At 38.6% G+C, this 21411-nt stretch overlaps 1 protein-coding gene and 1 long non-coding RNA gene across 2 annotated transcripts; one reads left to right on the forward strand and one right to left on the reverse strand.

Annotated features, from left to right (window-relative positions):
* Positions 1-16: 16 nt before the first annotated feature.
* On the reverse strand, positions 17-1594 carry LOC147873015 (uncharacterized). The gene is made up of 2 exons (XR_015536578.1): positions 1471-1594; positions 17-290 (listed from the first exon to the last, which is right to left on the reverse strand). It is a non-coding gene; the product is annotated as an uncharacterized LOC147873015 (long non-coding RNA).
* A 27-nt stretch (positions 1595-1621) lies between these two features.
* Nop60B (dyskerin pseudouridine synthase 1 Nop60B) lies at positions 1622-19538 on the forward strand. Its single transcript, XM_022080346.2, has 13 exons — positions 1622-1734; positions 5008-5159; positions 5378-5594; positions 6006-6121; positions 8435-8570; positions 8643-8756; positions 9807-9967; positions 12191-12311; positions 15784-15902; positions 16918-17021; positions 17104-17146; positions 17773-17901; positions 19158-19538. Exons 1-13 carry the CDS (start codon positions 1716-1718, stop codon positions 19233-19235), a joined length of 1509 nt encoding a protein of 502 aa, XP_021936038.1. The 5' UTR covers positions 1622-1715; the 3' UTR covers positions 19236-19538.
* The last annotated feature ends 1873 nt before the right edge of the window (positions 19539-21411 follow it).

Here is a 21411-nt window from a genome sequence, read left to right on the forward strand (position 1 = left end):
TAGTAAAGTGTGTGTCTAAAAAGTGTACACATTTTAATAAAGCAAAAATACCCATTACATAAATCAGGAAAGTTCAATATATTGTTAGTCCAGAAGCCATAGTTCTTGCCTCATGGTGAACTATTGAAGATGTTCAGAATTAACTTCTAGATACTGTTGACAGTGGGGAACAACTGAGTGACAAATGTTCAAGGTGTCTGCTGGGATGGCTGTGCATGACCGTTCATTTCATGCTTTAGTTCTTGGAGTGTTACTGGTTTTGAATTGTTCACTGAATCCTTTATGTCACACTGCAATTAAAAGTCAAGTTGAGTTAGATCAGGCAAACCTAAACACTGAAAGCAGTACCATTAATGAACCCTTTGGGGCACTAGGCAGCACCCATCATATCAGTGCCTTCTACCAGTATGGTTCTGTGCAGTTGGTGACTTTTGTTCTTACAAAACCAAAATGGAACATGAGAAATAAAAGAAAAATGGCAGAAGCCATATAAAACAGTTCTCTGATACAGAATCTCTATCTGAAAGTTGACCCTCAGTAGGGATCTAGCAGTTTTGGCATACTACCTCGGGGAGCTGAGAAGAAAACTGGGGACAAGGACTAACCAATTGTATATAACTTTTTCTGTTTATAGAGCAGCTTTGGCATATCATCATAGAGAGCTAGCAGTCCTACCATACCTGTGGGCTGGGAACATTCCACTGCAGGGAGCCAGTGGTTTGAACAAACCTGTGGATAAAAGTGACCTACAATATGTAGCCTTCAAGTAGGCAGGTTTTGTCTGGCAACACAAGTATCTGGATGTGGCAGGAGGAAGCTTAAAAATGCTAGGAGCCAAAATAGTACTGAGGCCTCATGGCAACTAGGGTATGCAGCACCACTCAAGTTCAGGAAAACCCTGACCAGGGTGCCTAAGAGGCTGAGTGCAGTACTCTAATTAAAGAGATTAACCCTCACCAAGAACCCAGCGACCTACAGAAGCACCGTGATTATGGCCACCAATACAAGGGCTCTTAAACACAGTTTCCATCTGAAAGTTGATTCCTCTCATCAGGGAGCCAACTGTTCTGACATACCACCTTGTGGAGCTGGAAGTATCAGTGAACCCAGGGATGCTTACAAATGTTCCCCATTTCCCATAAAACAAAACTGGAACATGGGAAATAAAAAAAGAAAACAGTGGAATCCACTCAAAGGAGCTATTAAACATACAGCGAACATTTGAAAATTTATTCCTCTCAGCATGGAACCAGCAGTTCTGATATAACATCTTCGGGATATGACAGTATTAACTAACCCAAGAAAGGTTAGATGACCGTCATGCAAGATATTGTACTTCATGGAAGGTACAGGGCTGCTAGTGGACTGAAGAGAACGGGGATGCACAAATGATCAAGAAATGGTTGCTGTACAAGGAACGCCCCATTCACACTCATTCATTGTAACCGTAATTGCAATTTTATTTCTTACATTTCAGATCGTTCGTTCTACAACCGGTCCAAGGAAAGTGTTGGCTGTAGTGTTGATACAAAGGTCATGGATCCCCCTAGCGGGGTTGAAGGAGGCGTTAAGTTATCTGTGAATATGTGATTTTGTATGCTATGTTACTACATTATGTGTTGGTATCCCTGTTTGTGATGTTGGTTAGTTGGTGGTTTTGGGGTTATCTGTGGTAGGGAAGGTGACGCCGTTTTGTATGCACGTGGTTGGATATCATGGCTGAGAATACAAACCGTAAGTGTATACATATAGAAAAATGTGAGCCGGTTTTTGAGAAAAGTGCAAAGTGGATGTCGGGGACTGCTCCCGTAGTATGTCTTGTTTGTTTTTCCATATGAAGTTTGGTTAGGATGGGATCCATTATCGGCAGCATGTTTTTTGTTTTTGTGAGTAAATGGAATTATGAACAGCCACTGCCACTAGATTCTGCTCAGCACATCACTCCCTTTGTTGACGATTTGCCTTAATATTGTTCTGCTCGACACGTCGCTCTGTACATGACTTTATTCACTTAGTTCACGGATTTGTAAGAGAGCATCCTGTTGCGGTGTTTTAGAACGACAGTGTATTTTTCATCAGTCAACACCGCTGTAGTCTCGGATCGGGACCCCCGGATTATCAAGCCTCTTTGTTCGCATCCATCATTTGTGATTTCAAATTCTGTCCGAGTTAGGACTCTGCGTCTTTGCCGTTTGTACCTCCGTACTCGCCGATAACAGTCTGCTATGGTTAGATGAGCCGGGATAGCTCAGTCAGTATAGTGACTAGCTACGGGCTGGACGACCGGGGTTCGATCCCCGACGATGGCAGAGGATTTTTTTCATCTAGCCTCTGCGTCCAGACCGGCTCTGGGGCCGACTCAGCCTCCTCTACAGTGGGTACCGGGGTCCTTTCCCGGGGGTAAAGCCGGCCGGGGCGTGATGCTGACCACTCACCCCCATCTAGTGCCTAGGTCAAGGAAGAGAGGAGCTATACAGCCTCTCACCCCAAGCGCCTACATGGCGTATAGTGGGACAAACTTTACTTTATGGTTATATTAGCAGTATTGCAAAAATATACCGGCCACCCGTAGGACACAGAAACCCCAGCACTGTTACGATCGTGATACTATGGAAGTTTGCCCCAACAGCATTCACCAGATTTGCAATTACGGTCGACACGAATGATAGTCCACTGGTTGAAACCCATATTACTGCATCAGTAATTTACGAATTAAAAAACCAAAGATTTTAACACTACATTCTTATGCACCATTTTACTCTTTATATCTTAATTTAAAAACTTTAAGGGTTTTCTAATATTGTGAATTTGTTTTAGAAGTGACTCCATATTGATTGTTTTTGTTGTTTAGTTTAGATTCAAGTTATTAACCAGAAGATGGCCGAATAAGGTCGAAACATGTTATATTTTATCATCATACCTATAATATGAGCACTATTGTATTAATAATTAAAGGACTAAGCAATGTCAAGAATGTGACTCATGTGTTGCATGTTAACTGATGAAAAGTACATCATAGTTCTAGTAACAGACTCTGTATCTACTGCTGAGTTAAAAGAGATAAGGTAGGTAATTATGCAGAACTAGGAGGAAACAGTTGTGACATATATTTAAGGTACTTTATGAGCAATATGATGAAAAACTGTGGTCACAATAGTAATTAACTGGCAGGATTGGAATCGGGTACATTCCAAATTCAAGTAAAGTGCATTACTGCACATTTGGTCCTTGGTTTCAGTGTTAGAGGGTTGTATTTATTGTCCACATTTTTGTACACCATAACTTCCTTGAATAGCATAGAATATAATAGAATTTATTTTCATTCCATAGATCCTTCATAGGCCTAAGCCATGGATGTAGAACATGCCATTTCAAAAATACAGTGCATGTTTCTAAGACAGTTATAAATTACATAGTTATGACAGTGATTTACAGATAACTACAATATTACAGCAAGAAATCATCACTGTTGTTGCTCACAAGCATTTATAATAGTTGAGAATTTTTGGTTGAGGTAAATTCTTCTGTTGAGTAGAAGGAGTGAGATAGGAAATTCTCTTTTAGTATTAGCTTACATTTCTTTATAACATGATTTAGACCTATGATGGGAGGAAGATATTGAATAGCTTAATTCCAGTATAGTAAACTCCTTTTTGATATTTACTTGTGTTCTATATCTTGTTCTTTGCAGTGACATTTTATATTCTTTTTGACAGAAATACTCAGTCCTTCGTTTGTCATATTTTGTCTACAGTAACTATCTTGTAAAGTACAGATAGCCCTCGATTTGCGCCGATTCAGAATAACGCCGATTTTGTAACCAGCAAGTCAAAAAGTGAAAAAAAAATTACTACTATTTATAACGTTTTACAATGTATCTCGTACTGATTGTTATAGTAAATAGTAATTCTCACATCGCTGATTTTGAATAAAAATTATAAATACAGTCATCTCTGCAATACGTATGTTTCGTTAACGCGAATTTGCTCCAATGAGATCGATGAATCGGTAAAAGCTGTTTGTCAAATGCAAACTTTTGCATATGCGAGTTTGCTCTTATGCTGTTTAATTCCTGACGCTGTAAACTTTCAAAGGACTAATTTCATCTCTGCGGAGATGCCGGTAATTTTGCTACGCGATTTTCTATAGGTCGGCGTCTTCCATGAATGCAACTATCGCATAACAGCAGAGATGCCTGTACACATCAATCACATGTAAGAATCGCAGTCTATCGCGGGGACCAACGCATTGCCGATTATAAGTGTATAAAATATATTTTTTAAATTCCCTTTATTTTATTTACTTTTTTCAGAGCTTTAAATGTTAATGCCATTATATTACTCGTCAATGTTTGGGTGCTGGGAACGCATGTCATTGACTTCCCATTGATTTACATTATAAAAGAGTTTCAATTTACGCCGATTCCGTTTACGCCGGTTCGTTCAGGAACGCATTCCCGGCGCAAATCGAGGGTTACCTGTATAATTTTTGAGATTGGCCTGTAAGATATCTCGTGTTTATATACGGTGTTCAGCTAAACACAGAATATGAAGTATGTGTATATTATTAATGAGCACCGCTAATTCGTCAGTTTAGTTTGAAATTCATCCAATGTGATGGTATACCACAAAATTGTTGATTGTATTCTAATTTAGAACTGGTTTATTTGCATATATTTCGATGTCTTAGATTTGAGCCTTAATTAAAAAAGAAACTTAAACCTTACATCAGTGATTACAGATCTGACTGGCAGTAAGTTGCACAAGATTCTCCTTACCCCTTGAATTAAAGTGCAGTCCCTGTCTGGTTTGGTCATTCCTGTTTGGGAATGATGCATCTATTAATCCAATATGTGATCTCTCTGCATTCCAAAGTGCATGCTCATATCACCTGAAGTTCTGTAGCATATGAGTGAGATGACAAGTGTAGCACTATTCTATAGAATGAGGGACTGAGAATCTTATCTTTGGATTGTGAAAGCAATTACTATATTTTCCTTTTATGCAGCTGTGATGGGGGGTGCAGAAAAGGTGAAAAAGAAGAAGAAAAAGAAGGTTTACAAGTTACTGGGCGAAGTGCAATGTAAGACTGACTTCCAGCTTGAATCATCAGAACATGTGCAGCCTCTGGACACATCACAGTGGCCGCTGTTGCTGAAGGTAGCTTTATTCTGTGTTATTTCTGGGAAACAGTTGGTAGGATGAGATTTTAGGTTCTCATGGTGGCAGATATGAAAATGGCTTTCTGAGTTGTTGCACTGTGTAGTGTGGTAGAAGTAAACTTCTACCATATTACATGGCATAGCAACCCAGAAGACTGCCATCTTCAGTTGGTATGATACCATCACAACTGCAATGCGAATTCTATCACGTTTTAGAACTTCGACAAGTTGTGTTGCCGGACAAATCATTACACCCCACTGCCATTTGGAGCTTCACCGCTCAAGAGGGACATACGTGAATATGTGCGTTCAGGATACCTAAACCTTGACAAGCCTTCTAACCCAAGTTCTCATGAAGTAGTGGCATGGGTTAAGAGGATACTGAAAGTGGAAAAAACTGGTCATTCTGGAACACTGGATCCCAAAACTACAGGTAATGCCTCTATTAATTTTAAGTGATCAGCAAAATCACAGGCTGTCTCTTCCATGCAGACCAGTGCATTTACCTCTGTTTAGTTTGTATTAATATCAAATATTAATTTATTAGCATAAGAGTCGCAAGTTTGAAATTTTGACTTGAAATTAAATTTCTTCATCTAAAATTATTCTTTGTCAGGACTTTTTCCAACGTCTGTTCTTTAAAATCACGACGTTTCGGAGGCTGGTTCTGTCTCCATCTTCAGGTGAGAGGTACCTACTCTGTTGGGTCCTTGTAAACTACCGTCTTCAAAACCCTTTAGAATACCGTGAAAACAACATCATTGCACTGGAAATTTGTATGTAGCTTTTGGCCATTTTGTGGAAAGTAATACAGCTGATAGTAATTAGAGTGGTTCATCTACAGGCTGTCTGATCGTGTGCATTGAGAAAGCAACGCGGCTTGTCAAGTCCCAGCAGAATGCAGGAAAGGAGTATATATGTGTCTTCAAACTGCATTCAGCGGTAGACAGCGAGAAGAAGGTGAGAGAAAGGCACTAAGTAAATCAAGTTCCTTTGTATTTGGTAGTCCCCATGACATCTTTGAGTCACTTGCCTGCCCCAAGTTAATGTACTATGATCCGTTTGGTTTTAACTTGTAATGTCTCGAAGAAATACACAGATTCATCCAAGAAAAATAAAGGCTAGCAGTAGCCTGCAGATATGAAGTGGAGTTGTTTTGTTTAATTAGTATATGGTGTAACCACAATATGTCATGTGCAGTTCTTAATGTTATCATGTCTGGAAAAGTCACATAAAATGAAAGTTTTTTTCTGGTATCTTCATCATAATGAGCAATTTATAACTAGCCTTCAGTTTTATTTTGTAGCTTTTTGCATTGACTGTATTTATAGTTTTGCTTCTGAAGCTGTTTATTACTAGTCTGTGAACATAACTTTAACCCAGTGCTTCCCAAACCTGGGTAAATTACCCAAAAAGGGTAAAAGTGGTTTTCCTTTGGTTAACGACACACCTCGGAATACACATTAAAATTTACCGTAAAAGTACAAGAAGTACTCTGAAGAAAGCGATCAGTCATTGTGCACCGATACTCTAAAACAGCCTAACAAGTATTTATTTGCTATTTAATAAACACGCCATACGCTTGTTATTAGATTCAGTCATTTTTGCTGTGATCACCCACTTAACAAAACCATCTTTTCGTTTCAAGGAATACTTTCCTGAACTAGAAAGTTCTGTCTATCATTGGATTGTAAACCAATTTCTGTGTGACTTGACTGAAATCTTTGATAGTGTTAATGGTTTTTCAGAGCAAATGATGGAGCTTAGGTCAGTGCAAAAAAGTTATTTGAATAAAAAAGGGCCATTTGGAGTCTTTCTGGTTAACAATTCACGATGAATATCTTGTGGTAGCTGAGGAGGCCGTGATGCAGTTTCCGAGCATCTGCATGTGTGAAGTAGGATTTTCCACTCTTGCCATCATAAAGACCGCAAAACGAAACTGTTTGCTGAACCCCGAATGCGATGTGAGGTGTGACCTGTCTCCAATTTTGCGGAACTAGTAAATAAGATGGAGCAGTGGCATTGTACTCATTAGTTGGGACCTGGGTGATGAAATATTCATGGTGAATAATTATCAAATTTTTTGTGGCTGCTAAAATGTTTAAAATAAAGATATTGTTTGCTTCATATTTTTTATCGATCTCTCTCCACTTGTCATATAGTGCAGTTAGTGTTTTACCTACATTGGGTAAAAAGGACTTTCTGATAAGCGGTTTTGGGTAATGAAGGAAAAAGTTTGGGAAGGAGTACTCTAACCTAACCATTGTTCCTGGCTATCCTAGGAGAAGAAAATCCACGTGCCAGGCTGTACTGTTTGCATAATTTATTTTGTTGCCTCAAGAGGGGTGGTCATCTTGATTGTGGTGGTGTGACACTATCTGCACCTGTCCAAATACCATTCTTTGTTAGGATCTGAAGTTTTCACAGTAGTGAATATGAAGGTGGCTGTTTTCTGGGCTGTGGCACTGTGTAGTCTGGTAGAAGTTTACTGGCCTTTCAGAGGTATTTGCTGCAGCAAGTACCTCTGAAATGTGGTAAACCCAGAAGACAGCTGTCTTCATTTTTTAACAGTGTGCACATGTAACTATGGATTGAATAACACCACCCATATTCTTTTTTACCTGGAGGGATATCATTGAACATATGCTTTGCAGTCCCACAGCATCCAAGCCATAATTGCTGCATTAGAGAGCAGATGCCAAGTAAACTTATGGGGTACAGCTGTATTATCCTAACGTCTATACACAGGACTCCAAATTGGTTTTTTCCTTCTAGGTTTTCAAACCTATACCTTCTGTGCGTTTTTATACATTTTCATCACATCCTGATTATGCCAAGTTGGGTATAAATTTGAAGATGGCTGTCTTTGGGTTGTAGTACTGTGTAGACCAGACTACGTGATGCTGCAACCCACTCACTGCTGTGAGAACCTCAAATCCTACTTGAGTAAAATTTGTTAAGCTCTTCATTCACTCACTCTTTGGTGCAGGAAATTCTTTGAAAAGTCAATTGCATACTTGGCATGTCAAAGAATAGCCCATTTTCTTTGTGGAATTTGAAGGTTCCATCACTGTGTTCACAAAAGCCCACAATCGGACTATCCTGATCTAGCTGCATCCAGTTCAGCTCATCATTTTGTAATTTAATTCATCCCTCTGTGATGTAGAATGCTGTGTCCATATCAGCACGTTACATCACGTGTATTACTGTACTCACATCAGTCAGGGGGTTATCATATCCATAGCAGTGAAAATGTTACTTGTGTGATGTCAGGTTTCGCTGGAGCTGGAGCGACTGAAAGGGGCTCTTTTCCAACGACCACCACTAATTGCAGCAGTGAAGAGGCAGTTACGCGTGAGAACTATTTATGAGAGTAAATTGTACGAGTATGACATGGAGCGCAACATGGGTGAGTTGGCCTTGTCCCTCTTTGTTTGCTAGTCTGACTCATATAGAGATTACTAACATCTGTGCATTCCAGGTATTTTCTGGGTGAAGTGTGAGGCTGGAACATACGTGCGCACAATGTGCGTGCACTTGGGACTTCTGCTTGGAGTTGGGGGGCAGATGCTGGAGTTGCGCCGCAACAGGTCGGGTAAGTCCTTAAGTTGGCATCTTTTTAAAAAGGTAAAAAGCTCTGACCATCAAAATGTATCAGCATGAGGATGAGGGTTTAGTGGTCAGGCAGAGGTGGTGAATGAATTATTGTATCTTGTGCAGTTGAATTATTGTCCTTTGTTTTCATGGCTGGAGTTTATTTACTTAAAAGTTTATGTCTAGTTTATTTAGTCATGCTTTCAGTATATTAGAGGATGATAGTGAATAATGAATTGAAAATTATGTGGAAGTGGTTGTGGTCTAATTCAGAGTACTATCCCAGCATTTTCCTGGAAGGACTGAGGAAAACCATGCAAACCCTCAGTCAGGATAGCTAGTTTCCAGGCCAACTTACATACCCAGGACCTCCTGAATACAAAGTATGAGTGCTAATCACTTGGCCATAGTGTTTGGCCAGCAGGAGTTCAATGTACAGCTTCATATCAGGAATGAACTGTGTAAAATGATGGGAGGTTTGCCAATATTTCAGCAAATATTCCAGTTGCCTCTTCTATATATAAGAACTTCTTAGTCTCTCATAATACATTTATCCTGAAGATGGAAACTGCAGTGTTTTGCCAAAAAACTGGAGAACTTTCAACATTTTATGTGGCTTTTTCTGGAGAGCCAAAGTTATACATTATATTGTTGGAGTATTTGGTATGAATAACGTTGGTAAATAATTTACATTTAACATGTCCTTTACTCCTGTCTTGATTAAAACCAATAAATATTTCTTGGGGTATGCATGAGGTGGGTGAAGTTACAGACTTTATTGTCAGTTACTGAAATCATCGCGTCTTTATAGTAATGTGTTCTGTGATAGAAGAGTGTCCGTGTTCTTCATTTTGTGTTGTGTCTTGCCTGCAGCATATATTTATCAACGGTCAGTTGAAGGACGGAGAACTATGTTATTATGTCATCAGCTAGCTGAGGTGTTTGATGGTAATGAGTTGCTGTATTTTCATAACAGCATAGCCATGAAATTTGTTTGGCATTTTATCTGGACTAAATTTCAAAGCTGAAATTTTGTCACTTTCTGTTGTAGGCATACAGTCGGAGGAAGCTGGCCTGGTAACGTTGCATGATGTGCTGGATGCTCAGTGGTTATATGAGAATCACAAGGATGAATGCTATCTTCGCAGGGTGATCCGTCCACTTGAAGGCTTGCTGATCAGCCATAAGCGGATCATCGTGAAGGACAGTGCGGTGAGTTGCTGTTTGCACTACAGTGGCAAATGGTGTGATCTGGCTAGTAGTGCACCGCCAGATCACTGAAATTAGGTGAATGTAAGAGACATTTTCTTTTCTCCAGTCAATAAACGTTTGGATGTTTGCTTGGAATCATGTAATTTACTCACCACAGAATATGATGACCTTCATGCGTACCACAGAAGCAGCTGTTTCAGAACATGACTGCAAGTCCCAGTCTGTGCTTTCATGCATGTGTCACATTGAGAAAGTCTCTTTAACATTGCTACATCATGCAGTGATAATCATGCTTTTCATGACTTTCCTTAGCTCAGTCAGTATAGTGACTGGCTACGGACTGGACGACCGGGGCTCGATCCCCGGCAGGGGCAGAGGATTTTTCCTCTAGACTCTGTGTCCAGACTGGCTCTGGGGACCACCCATCCACATATCCAATGGGTACCGGGGTCCTTTCCTGGGGGTAAGGCGCGGCCAAGGCGTGATGCTGACCACTCACCCCCATTCTAGAGCTGAGGTCAAGAATGAGTAGGAACTATACCGCCTCTCCCCCCAAGTGCCTACATGGAGCATAGTGGGACAGTTTACTTTACTTACTAGAATCATTAATCATGGTAAATTAGTCTGGTTGTTTTTTAAACTTTAGTTTTAGCATTTTGACCCTTTTTTGGTGAACAGTAACTTTGTATGAATTTTTTTAAGGGTGTTACTCAAGGTTTAGAACTTTATAATGGACAAATTAATGATAAAAGATGAGGTACCCTGCCTACCTTTCTCCAACCTTGGGAGTATACATAATGACAAAAAAGATATGCTAGGACTTTTCAGGTTTTGTAATGTGCTTGTACCTGTGGTTAACAACTTGCAAAAATCTAAAACTGTTTTGTTGACCATGCTTTCTGTTTTCAAAAATTGACAGTTATTGGGGTTTGGGGGAATTTTACAACCTTTGTAATGTAAATAGTTCACAGAAAAAACAAAAATCTTAAACAGCACACTTTCAGTGTACATTAGATCTTCTGCATTTTGGTCACAAAGAATTGATGCTCTTTACACTCGGCTTAAATTTAATAACTCAAAACACAATAAAAGAGTTTGTAAAAACCAAGAAATTTTGAGATATTGACTTGTCTGCTTGATAATCAGGAACTGGCTTTTAGAGGTCTTGAATCTGATTTGTGCTTTGAAACAGAGGTTCCTAGGTAGCATTTTTGCAACTACTAAATGATTATGATACCCTCCTGAATGACAAAGAAACAGCTGCTGTTTTCAAGGGCACGTCATCAGCTATTCTAAATAATTTGGTTTAAGTCATCCATGAAATGATGCTAGATGAAATTTCAAGACAAATTGAAGAAGTACCTTATGTTCCTGTTTTGTAGGATGAAACTTGTGATGTTCATTGTGTGGTTTTACAGCCATAACATTGAGGTGCGTTTATGATAGTAAAATTCAGGCAAAATCCAATTGGTTTTACTGACGTTAGTGCTGATAGATGTTTTTGCAAGTTTCAAAGTTCAGTTTAGGATGTATGCTTGTGGGTCAGATGTATGATGTTATGTCACTTGTTAGTGTACACTTGAATGGTCTTCATAAGTCTTCTTCTTCTATGGCTCTCCGGTCTGTATTCGCTCCATGGCCTCCTCAATTCTCCTCTTCCATTCAGTCCTCTGTTAGGTACATCTGTCTGAGGCTTTGATTGAGGTTTCGAAACATCTTCCTTTTTGCGGTGCAAGGTTGTTAGCCTTGCAACCTACCCCTAACCTGGAGGACCAGGGTACCTGTCTTAGTCTGACCTCCCCCCCCTTGACCAATCTGGCTAGGGAGGCCCTACCAGTAGCTCTTGGGGTCACTGAGGTACTCAAGCCCCACCACCACGACAAGGTGCAGGTACCATTAAGTGGGGGTCTTCATAAATATTAGATGCATATCCACATGGTCTTCATGCACTGTGATTCTTATCTTGCTAGCTTAATTTTATGGAGCATGATGTTTCTTACTTGGATGTTATTTTCTTAAACAGCTTTAACATATTGTTCTTTGTAGTGGTGAATTGTGTTTTCTTTGCAGTATGGACTGAATTCTTAAATATTATGTAGGTGAGCTTTGGCTTTAAAAGGTTAAATAACATACAAGCCAACCACCTCAGCATTATTTGTTTGAAAGTGCAAGGGCATTCCCAATGCACAGTTGCTTGATTATGTCAATGTATTTTGCTGACAGGTGAATGCTGTGTGCTATGGAGCAAAGATCATGTTGCCAGGTGTGCTGAGGTATGAGAACGGCATTGAGCTGAATGAGGAGATTGTGATTGTGACAACGAAGGGAGAGGCTGTTGCACTAGGTATGGCAAGCTGACAGGTACTCCTCACTAACTCATCATTCAACGTCTCTTATGTCACTTCCCAACATTGGATGTGACATCATCCTGTCATTTTATTTTCCCAACATTCATCTTCCTGTTATATCCCATGTCTTGCTTTGTCCTCCAACTGACCAATTTCCTGTAGGCTGTTGCTAAAACAAATTCTGTGTTTTATGCATTTGAGCTCAGTTTCCACCCTTTCCGTCCAGGTTTTTCTGCACGTCAGTTTTATGCGCTCGTTGCACGTTGTTCATGAAATGATCACATATAGGGATAGTCTGTCCACATGTTTCAACTTGTGAACTGCTGAACAGATTGGATTAAATTTATTGTAGACATAATGCCATTGGTGTCTACCTTAAAATCATACTTTTCAATTTCCTACAGTGAGTTGTAGTAACATGGCAGATGAACAAACTTCAGTTTTTAATATTATATGGATTATTCCTTCAGGAATCCCCATAAAAATAATTATAATGACTGAAATCTGTTTTTATGATGCCACATTAATTCATGTCAATGTAATAAATATAGGTATCCTTTCTGATGACTACGGTTCGGATGTTCATCACATGTCATATTTTTATTGGGGCTTCTGTTTTCTTTCAAAACTGAAATTAAACACTTACTGGGTTATCCTAATCACAATTATGCTGTTTTTATTTTGCATATAATTGCATATTTATGTAATTTTTATGTGTTTGGTCATATTTGTAGTTAAATGCATATTTTGGTTTCGAGGATAAAATTCATATTTTGGTTATATTTTGAGGATAAAATTCATATTTTGGTGTAAAATTTTACTTGTGAATCCTTCAGTTAGTTAAGATGCTGAAAGTGAAATGCTCTGAAAGTGCGAAGTTAAGAGGTTTCGTCAAAGATTACTACGTGCCACATCATCCAGTTATTAATTACTCAAGTTCCACGGCAAACAGAAAAAACAAATATGCAATGACTTCAGACATAGAGAAGATGTATTGTCAAGTTATAGTTCACCCTTCAGACACCAGTCTGCAGATGATACTATGGGGAGAACATCCCAATCAACCTCTTAAGTCATATAAGTTAACAACAGTTACATATGGAACATCATGCGCACCATTCAGAACAAAGGCACCAAATAATTTTGGATCCTAAACACCATTTGACGATTATCATCACCAAGGATTGTCATCAAAGGCAGCTACATTGTGGTCTGACAGCACTGCTTCATGCAATGAGATTTTTGCTATGCTGGAAAAATACATAAATGAATTCTGTGCTTATGAAATTTGTCACAGCTCACATACTTATCTCAACCACCACAGTGGTCTAGCGGTCAGAATGCTGGGCTTGTAATCCTGGGGTCCCAGGTTCGATTCCTGGTGGTTCCCGGATTTATAACTTGTGTTGGGCAAGGCCGTGGTCTGGGCATCACGGAGTTCTCCTCCGGGGCTTCCCCGGTTTCTCCCAACAACTACTCCATTCTCATCTTCATCATCATTGTGGGTGCAATGTGAACTCGCCACCATAGGGCGCACCCTGGGCAACGCTACTCGGCGGAAAAGTAGTTCACTACGCCGCAGGACTTCACGGCCAGTGACGTAAGTCAAGAGCCACTTTTGGTCTTACAGATACATAAGGCGTACCATAGTGGGGGGCATCCGTATTCTTGTGATGTGTTCGATAAAGCACAGGAATGTGGATGATCCTCATTATGTACGTTCACTGCTTCAAGTCATTCTGTTTACTGAATGATTAACACCCATCACTACAATATGGACACTACCTTGATGTTGATTCGGATTATTGGCTGTACTGAATGATTTATCATGGTAATAAGTAGGGTTCAGATGTACATGACATGTCATATTTTTATTGGGGCTTTTAATTTCAGTTTTGAATGAAAATTGTGAATCCTTCAGTTAGTTAAGATGCCGAAAGTGAAGTGTTCTGAAAGTGCGAAGTTTAGAGGTTTCGTCAAAGATTTCGGTGAGGAATATTTTAGTTCTGATGGAACAATTCTGTTCTGTTAACTTTGTGAAGTTAAAGTTACAGCTGGTAAGGGATTTAATGTGCAACAACAGTGTGATAAGGCAAAACAAAAATAATTTGAGCTGACAAAGCAAGCAACGACTTCTGTTCTATAACACTGCAACACCTTCACCGTCAAACAAGACATCAGAATTTTCAAAGGACCTGTGTGAAATGATGGTGTCTGCCAACATACCATTGAACAAAGTGAACAATGAGAAATTCAAAACTTTCTTGAAGAAATACACGACTCATTTAATTCCAGCGAATCAACACTACGAATAAACTATGTACCTGCCTGTTATGAAGATGTTCTAAAAATGTTGTTATTGGTAAGCTCTTTGCTGACCGCCCTGGTGATTTACTCCCTCTTGATACAGTAAACCACTCCTCTATCGCTGTACTTTTTAATAACGCCATGAAACGTTTGTGATGTCGAAAGGAGCTTCTCAAGTTACAAGACCATATTGTGCGACAATCTAAGATTTTCAGTTGAGACCTTAAAAATGCACATCATTATATATTGTAATGCTGCCAAGAAAGGAGAATGAAGAAATGTGCATAATATTTTGAATTTTATTTATTTATTTGTAATTAATGAATTTGAAATGCACGAAAGACTTACTTAAAATTTATCTTATTTATTTAGGAGCACATATACTCAACATCTGATGCTTATCCAAAATGAGGCATTTACAACTTAAAGCGACTGAGGTTTTTGATTAAAATTGCTAGGAAATCGAGTAAAGTAATAGTTGTACATGCATATGCAAATAAATAACATGATTGAAATACAAAACGCTTTTTCTTAAATTTTGGCGAATATTTTTTCATAACAAATTAGGTCATATTTCGCCTTTTTTGGGTCATATTTAGCTATTTTTGAGGGCATATTTGCATGCATATTTCTCGGTTTTTTAGGTCATGAACATCCGAACCCTATTTTTGACCCTGCAGAGTCTGGCCTCTTTGGTACCAGGACCTGAATTCCTCTGTGCTTTTGATCATTTTGTGTTATGGACTAGACTTATTAGTGAATTGAAGGTGTTGAGCTGTATAGTCTGGTAGAAGTTTGCTGTAGTCTTCTTTCTTGCTGCCACCATCAGCCTGATGATGGAGGCAGGAATCACTTCTAAAACATCTGTAAGCTACCAGACTACATTGTGTAACATCCCAGAATATAGTCATCTTTGTACTCACCACCACGAGAATCTGAAATCTTGCCAGTGAATTGTTTGTGTAATATTATCTTTAATGTTGCTGTATGCAACGGAGAACAGGCAGGCAAATTCATTAACATGTCTAGTTTTCATGGGAAGTGAATATACAAATGTCTTTATTTTTTTTAATGTGCCATTGTGTGTCAGTGTGCAGAAGTTTGAGCACTGTCATACATAATAACTTTTTCTATAAATATGAAACATGTCTGTGGTTTCAGCCATCGCACTTATGACCACTGCCACAGTAGCCGGCTGTGACCATGGTATCGTCGCTAAGATCAAACGTGTAATCATGGATCGGGACACATATCCCAGGAAATGGGGCTTGGGACCCAAGGTATAGACTGTGCTGTTATCTATACCTGGAGAGAATGGCCTACATTGCATGCAGAACTAAACTTTTGTGCTTCATGATTTGAAGCCACATTTGTAGCAAATATAATTTAGTGTAATAGTTTTAATTATTTCATATCAAACATTGTTAAACTGGCAGCAGTGACTTACAAATATCTTGGATTTTCATCTCACTTATTTGAACAAACAGCTAATAAGTCTGCTGCTTACTTTCTGAATTATCTGGTGTGGTACATATGCATGTGGGGTTTGTTGCTGTTTGTAATATTTTAGCATAAGTACTTATCGTGTCTCTAATTAGGTCTCTGGTCTTTCTTAATGTTCAGTGTTGACTCTGCACTCTGTGAAACTCATTCATTTTTTATCTGTTAATGTATTTATCAATATTTGTCTTCCTTCTTAAATTTGTTCTTATTTCTAGTGGAGAATGATTTCCTGTCCTTATTCTTACTATCTTATTCTTTCAGAATATGTTTCAGAAGTACTCGGTCATAATCCTGTGACTACTTTCTTCTGATTATTTTCAGCGCAGCACACTTTTTGTTTTCCTCTTTTTCTTTCATCAATCTGTACATTGGAAAGCAGCGGCGATACAGCTTCTCCTGTTACAGGCTGTTCTGAATAGGAAATGTATTGGACAAATGTTTCCCTACATGAGTTATGCTAGAGGTTTCACTTAAAACACATTTTAATTAGCCTGACTGACTTCTTAGGTACATCAAATTCAGGCAAAATATTGTGAAGAGCTTCTCTTTTAATTGAGTCATAGGCCTCATTGGACCATCCCATTGTACTCCCACTTTTTCTCTAGTATCTGGCGAATGTAAAAAAATTGATCTGTTGTAGAGCTATTACAATGAAACCGACATTGATGATCCCCAATAATTTCATCGCCAGTTCTGTGTTTCCTGTTATTTGTCTAAAATCTTCACGTGCATTGACTTGGAACTGTCACAGTAGTGTGGATGCAACTTACTTTGCAATGCTTATGATTTCAGGCATCTGCTAAAAAAACATTGATCAAACAAGGATTGTTGGATAAATTTGGGAAACCAAATGAGCAGACACCAAGTTCATGGCTGACTAGCTATGTGGACTACAGGTGAGTCCCCAGGTTAATACATGTGTATGTTGTGTTGTTGGTGTCAGGTGCTCGTGCTAATCAGTTTGTTGCTTTGTTGCAGTTCTGTCAAGAAGGAACAGCATGTGGAGGAACAGTCACGCAAGGTATTGGTCTTAATCTTGCCTGATAGTCATTTTACCAATGTCTTTGTGTTATTCTCAGATATGGTCTGATACTTTGAAGTAGCGACATAAATGGCAGTTATATGAAAATAAAAGTGCTGAGGAAAATGTCTTGTTCTAAGCAAGGAATATCACATATAATTGGATCAGTGTGTCTGTACAGCAGGTGGTGAGTTGGTGCATGTCGAATTGTGTAACTACATTATTCAGACTAATTATGCCAGGAATTGGTATTCAGTTTGTAAGTTGAAGTTCTCATTGACAGCCATATTTGGAATTCGGTTTGTTTGATGGTTGCAGTAAGTGTTTTATTATTGCAGTATTCATTTTATTTGTCAAAAATATGTATGATAAATTGGTAGAACAGAGAGTCAACATGAAATGTTAGGTTATGTTGCAGCAAGTTTTATGGAGAAAGAACATTGAGTGAAACAGAATTTTTGGTGTATTAAGCAGTTTCAGTATTGAGAAGCTGTGTGGATGATCTAAGCCTGGTAAATGTGATTGAAGTGACAAGAAATGATCAATGATTGACTATCTGGAAAATAGCAGGAGAAATGGAAACAAATACTGCAACTGAAATTAATTTTGTCTGTTCTGTTGTGCAGCGTAAGCTGAGTGCATCCCCAGCCTCCTCCCCGCCCTTTCCGGGCACCACACTTGTAGAGAAGGAAAAGAAGACGAAAATGGACGTGGATGAGGCAAAAGATGTGGGAGTACAAGAAGAGGAGACAGTTGTGCGTACACATTTCCTCATAAAGTTCAGTTCAGTGTTTTCATCCTTGTGAAACAGTCAAACATTTGGGGGCAAAGAAATTTTCAGTCACGTTAATGTGTCATTTCGCTGCCTAGTGTTTTTGTGATTTCTGTTATGAACAACAAAATTTAACAATTTAAAAAAGTTTCACAACCTTTTTTTGTAATTCACATTCAGGAGTAGCCTCTCAGATGTCCATCCAACCTATAGTATTTGACCCATTTGTAAGAAAACCTGCATTTTAAAGTCATATTTCTGAACTAATTGAGGTACCCGTGTGAATGCAACACGGATGTATAGAGGAATGTTTAGTTCAGTATGTAATGATGCAGTCACTTTGTCTTGCTTAGGTGGGTCACATAATACCATATTGAAGTGAATATAAGCCCCAACATTGTTTTACAAATTTACATCCCCTGAATCTGAGGTGTGACTTAATCCGAATATTTTTTAATTATGAGATAATTGGTCTATATTGCGGATGATTAGGAAGTGTTAATTGAATTCTTTGACAGAGAAACAATGCAAATATTTTAATAATAGTGTGTATAAACATTGTTTTGAAGAAGACTGGATGGACGATACTGCGGTAAATAACAGGTTAGACAGCTTTGTTTGGAAGGTCATTTTGTTGCTTGTTTTGGCAGTGAAGAGAGTTATTGCCCTTGATTGGGGAATGATACACGGGGTGCACGGATTAAAACTTTCGTAAATGTAGCTACAGCAGTAGTTTCTTAGAGTGGGGGCACAAATTAATCTGCACCAGAGAATTACACCTCTGTTGGAGGATCATCAGTTATACTCTGCATTTTGAAATAAAATGAGTTCTGGGCCTGTAGGTTTGATACTCTGTACCTTTTATTGACAGGGTATGGAGGGGAGGCATCAAAAGTTCTATGTATGGGTGTAAGGGCACAGTGACCAACACACAATGCTGGTTAGGACACTAACAGTGAAATCAATGCAAGAGGCTATTGCTCTTATTAATAAGGGATGCGAGATCTTCTGTAGCAACGACTCCATTATATATTTGCTTCAATTTACACTGTAAATCTCAGGAACCTAACCCCGGCGTAAACCGAGTCCTGCCTGTATATCGTAAACAGTGCTTTGGTAATGAAATTGATATATTAATACAGGCATTATGTTTTGTTGTGTGTTTGATGGCACACTGCCATTGATGTTTATATTTGCTGGAGGCTTGGGTTATGTAATTGTATTATCTTCTTGTTTCAGGTGAAGGAAAAGAAGAAGAAAAAGAAAAAGGACAAGGAAAAGGTCAAGATTACTCAGGAGGCTATGGAGGAGATATAATGAGGACTATTTTACTCATTGTAGAACTTCAGTTGCCAGTTTCTCACAAAATGCATTGCAGTGTTTTCTGCAAGTTGCAGGTAGCTGTGGCAAGTCAGCTGATTCTGTCAGATGCCTATATCTGATAAGTCCAAAAGTTTGGGCCCCTAAGTTTTGCAAAGTGAGTTCTACTTTGCATGAATTTGATAAATACTTTGTGATGAATGTCTTTGCTTATTATTGGTAAATGTTTTAAATTCAGCATTTTACATTATGTACATATAAGGCTTGATAACCATTAATAAAATAATAATTGTTTAAGTATAGCTGCCCTTTCCACAAACCCTTGTCTTGACACTTGCACCTTCCTCTGCCCTGTAATTACAGAGCTCATCTGATGGTTAGAATCTGTCTTTAGGGACATGAAAGTTATTAAGATTTATGGACTATCAACAGATTATAATTATGAAATGTTTGCTGCAGCTATAGTGGACACAAATTATCTGCAAGACTGAACTACATCACAGTAAGAAGGCAAGGTAAAATGGAAAAGGCAAAGGGGGAGCAAGATGCCTTGAGCACTATTGCTTCCCCTTCCGTGCATGGCTGGTCACCGTGTGTATTTGTATTGGTCAACGGAGCTTGGCAATGTTTTGCAGCAAGTATGCCTTGACAAACAACATGGCAACTTCTCACTAAATGTATATTCTGATATTGAATTTATTACACATATTTGGAAAAACCAGTTCTCATAAAGTTGGAGAATTTTGTAACTCAAAGCTTTTAAACTCTGAAATTGCAATATTATATCTGGGTGTTAGGATAGTTGAGGTGGTTGTAGCATGTCACTAAACATATTATACAGACAATGTACACTCTGATGGTTAAATTTCCAGTACTGATTATATCCAGACTGCCATTTTCTGAGTTGTTATGATTTTCCATACTGACTAAGCTCTAGTACAAGTTATTTAATACTACTGGTATATAGTTTGCCTGTACTTGCAGGTGTGAATTTATTTGACTTTTAACAAGGTGTGATGTGTATTTTTGAACACACTCACTAGGGATGCAATGTTGACATTTGCTCATGGAATTCTGCAAGGAATGTGCTTATATATTCATGTCTTCTGACCATTATACATGACAGAATTATTACATAAAAGTAGGTAATAAATTCTTTGAAAATGTGGCAAAGTTCAAATATTTGGGAGTGACTGTAACAAATCAAAATTACTTTCACAAAGCAAATTAAATTTGGCAAATGCTTTCTACCATGCATTTCAGAATCTTTAGCCCTCCCAGCAGCTACATAAAAATATTAAGTTTAAAATATACTAAAGTATCTGTACTGGTTCTTTTGTGTGGGTGTGAACTTTGTGTTTCGTGTGGATGGAGAAAAACAGATTGAGGATGTGTGAACCAATGAGAGATGAAGTGACAGGAGACTGCAGAGAATCATATTTTTGGAGTTGTATAATTTGTAAGCTTCAGCATAGTATGATCCATTCAAGCAGGATGAGATGGGTTGGGTTCATGTAGCACGCATGGGGAAGATTAGAAATGCAAGCAAACTTTTGGTTAGGAAGCCCAAAAGGAACCACCACTTGGAAGACCTAGGCTAGTGGGACATAATATCAAGCTGAATCTGAAGGAGATCATGGGAAGGTGTGGAATGGATTCCTGTGGTTCTGGCTATGAACTGTGGTGTCCATATATTTCTCCAGGCAATCTAAGTAGGTACACTTCCTATGTTTTTCCTATATATTCTCACCAAGGATTCTGTGTCTGGATTCATCAAGGCACTATAGCTAACAGTGTAAAATCCATGTATTTGTTGGTACAGTATCACTAGGAATGTGATGTTATGTATTTGACAGCTCTACTAGATGTGTAGTGTCTACACATTTCTCAGTGGCTTTCTAGTAGCACTTATTAATAGTGGATAATTAATCTTCGAGTTGAAAGAATTAAGTAAATTAGTTGGCTATGGGCAGTATGCAGTTCTGTGGGTTAGTGTATCATAAACTATCACAGTCCTTAATTGCAAGGACTTGTGAAACTTAAAATACTATAAACTATGCCATGGAGTCACCTGGTAAGTAGATACAGTGAAATGCCATAAAGGTAATTCAAATGTGATGACAGCAATGGTGATAGGGCATAAGAACAATGGGGATTGTAACCATTTCCTTCT

Source organism: Zootermopsis nevadensis, unplaced genomic scaffold (genome assembly GCF_977971745.1).
Source record: "Zootermopsis nevadensis isolate Lab colony 2312 unplaced genomic scaffold, Znev_1.0 Znev_ptg000022l, whole genome shotgun sequence".
In the NCBI taxonomy this organism is placed as follows: Eukaryota; Metazoa; Arthropoda; class Insecta; order Blattodea; family Termopsidae; genus Zootermopsis; species Zootermopsis nevadensis.

Coding starts and splice junctions, on each gene's coding strand:
- Nop60B (XM_022080346.2), top strand. Junction 8,571..8,642: donor TGACATGGAGCGCAACATGG/GTGAGTTGGCCT, acceptor TGTGCATTCCAG/GTATTTTCTGGGTGAAGTGT. Junction 8,757..9,806: donor GTTGCGCCGCAACAGGTCGG/GTAAGTCCTTAA, acceptor TTTCTGTTGTAG/GCATACAGTCGGAGGAAGCT.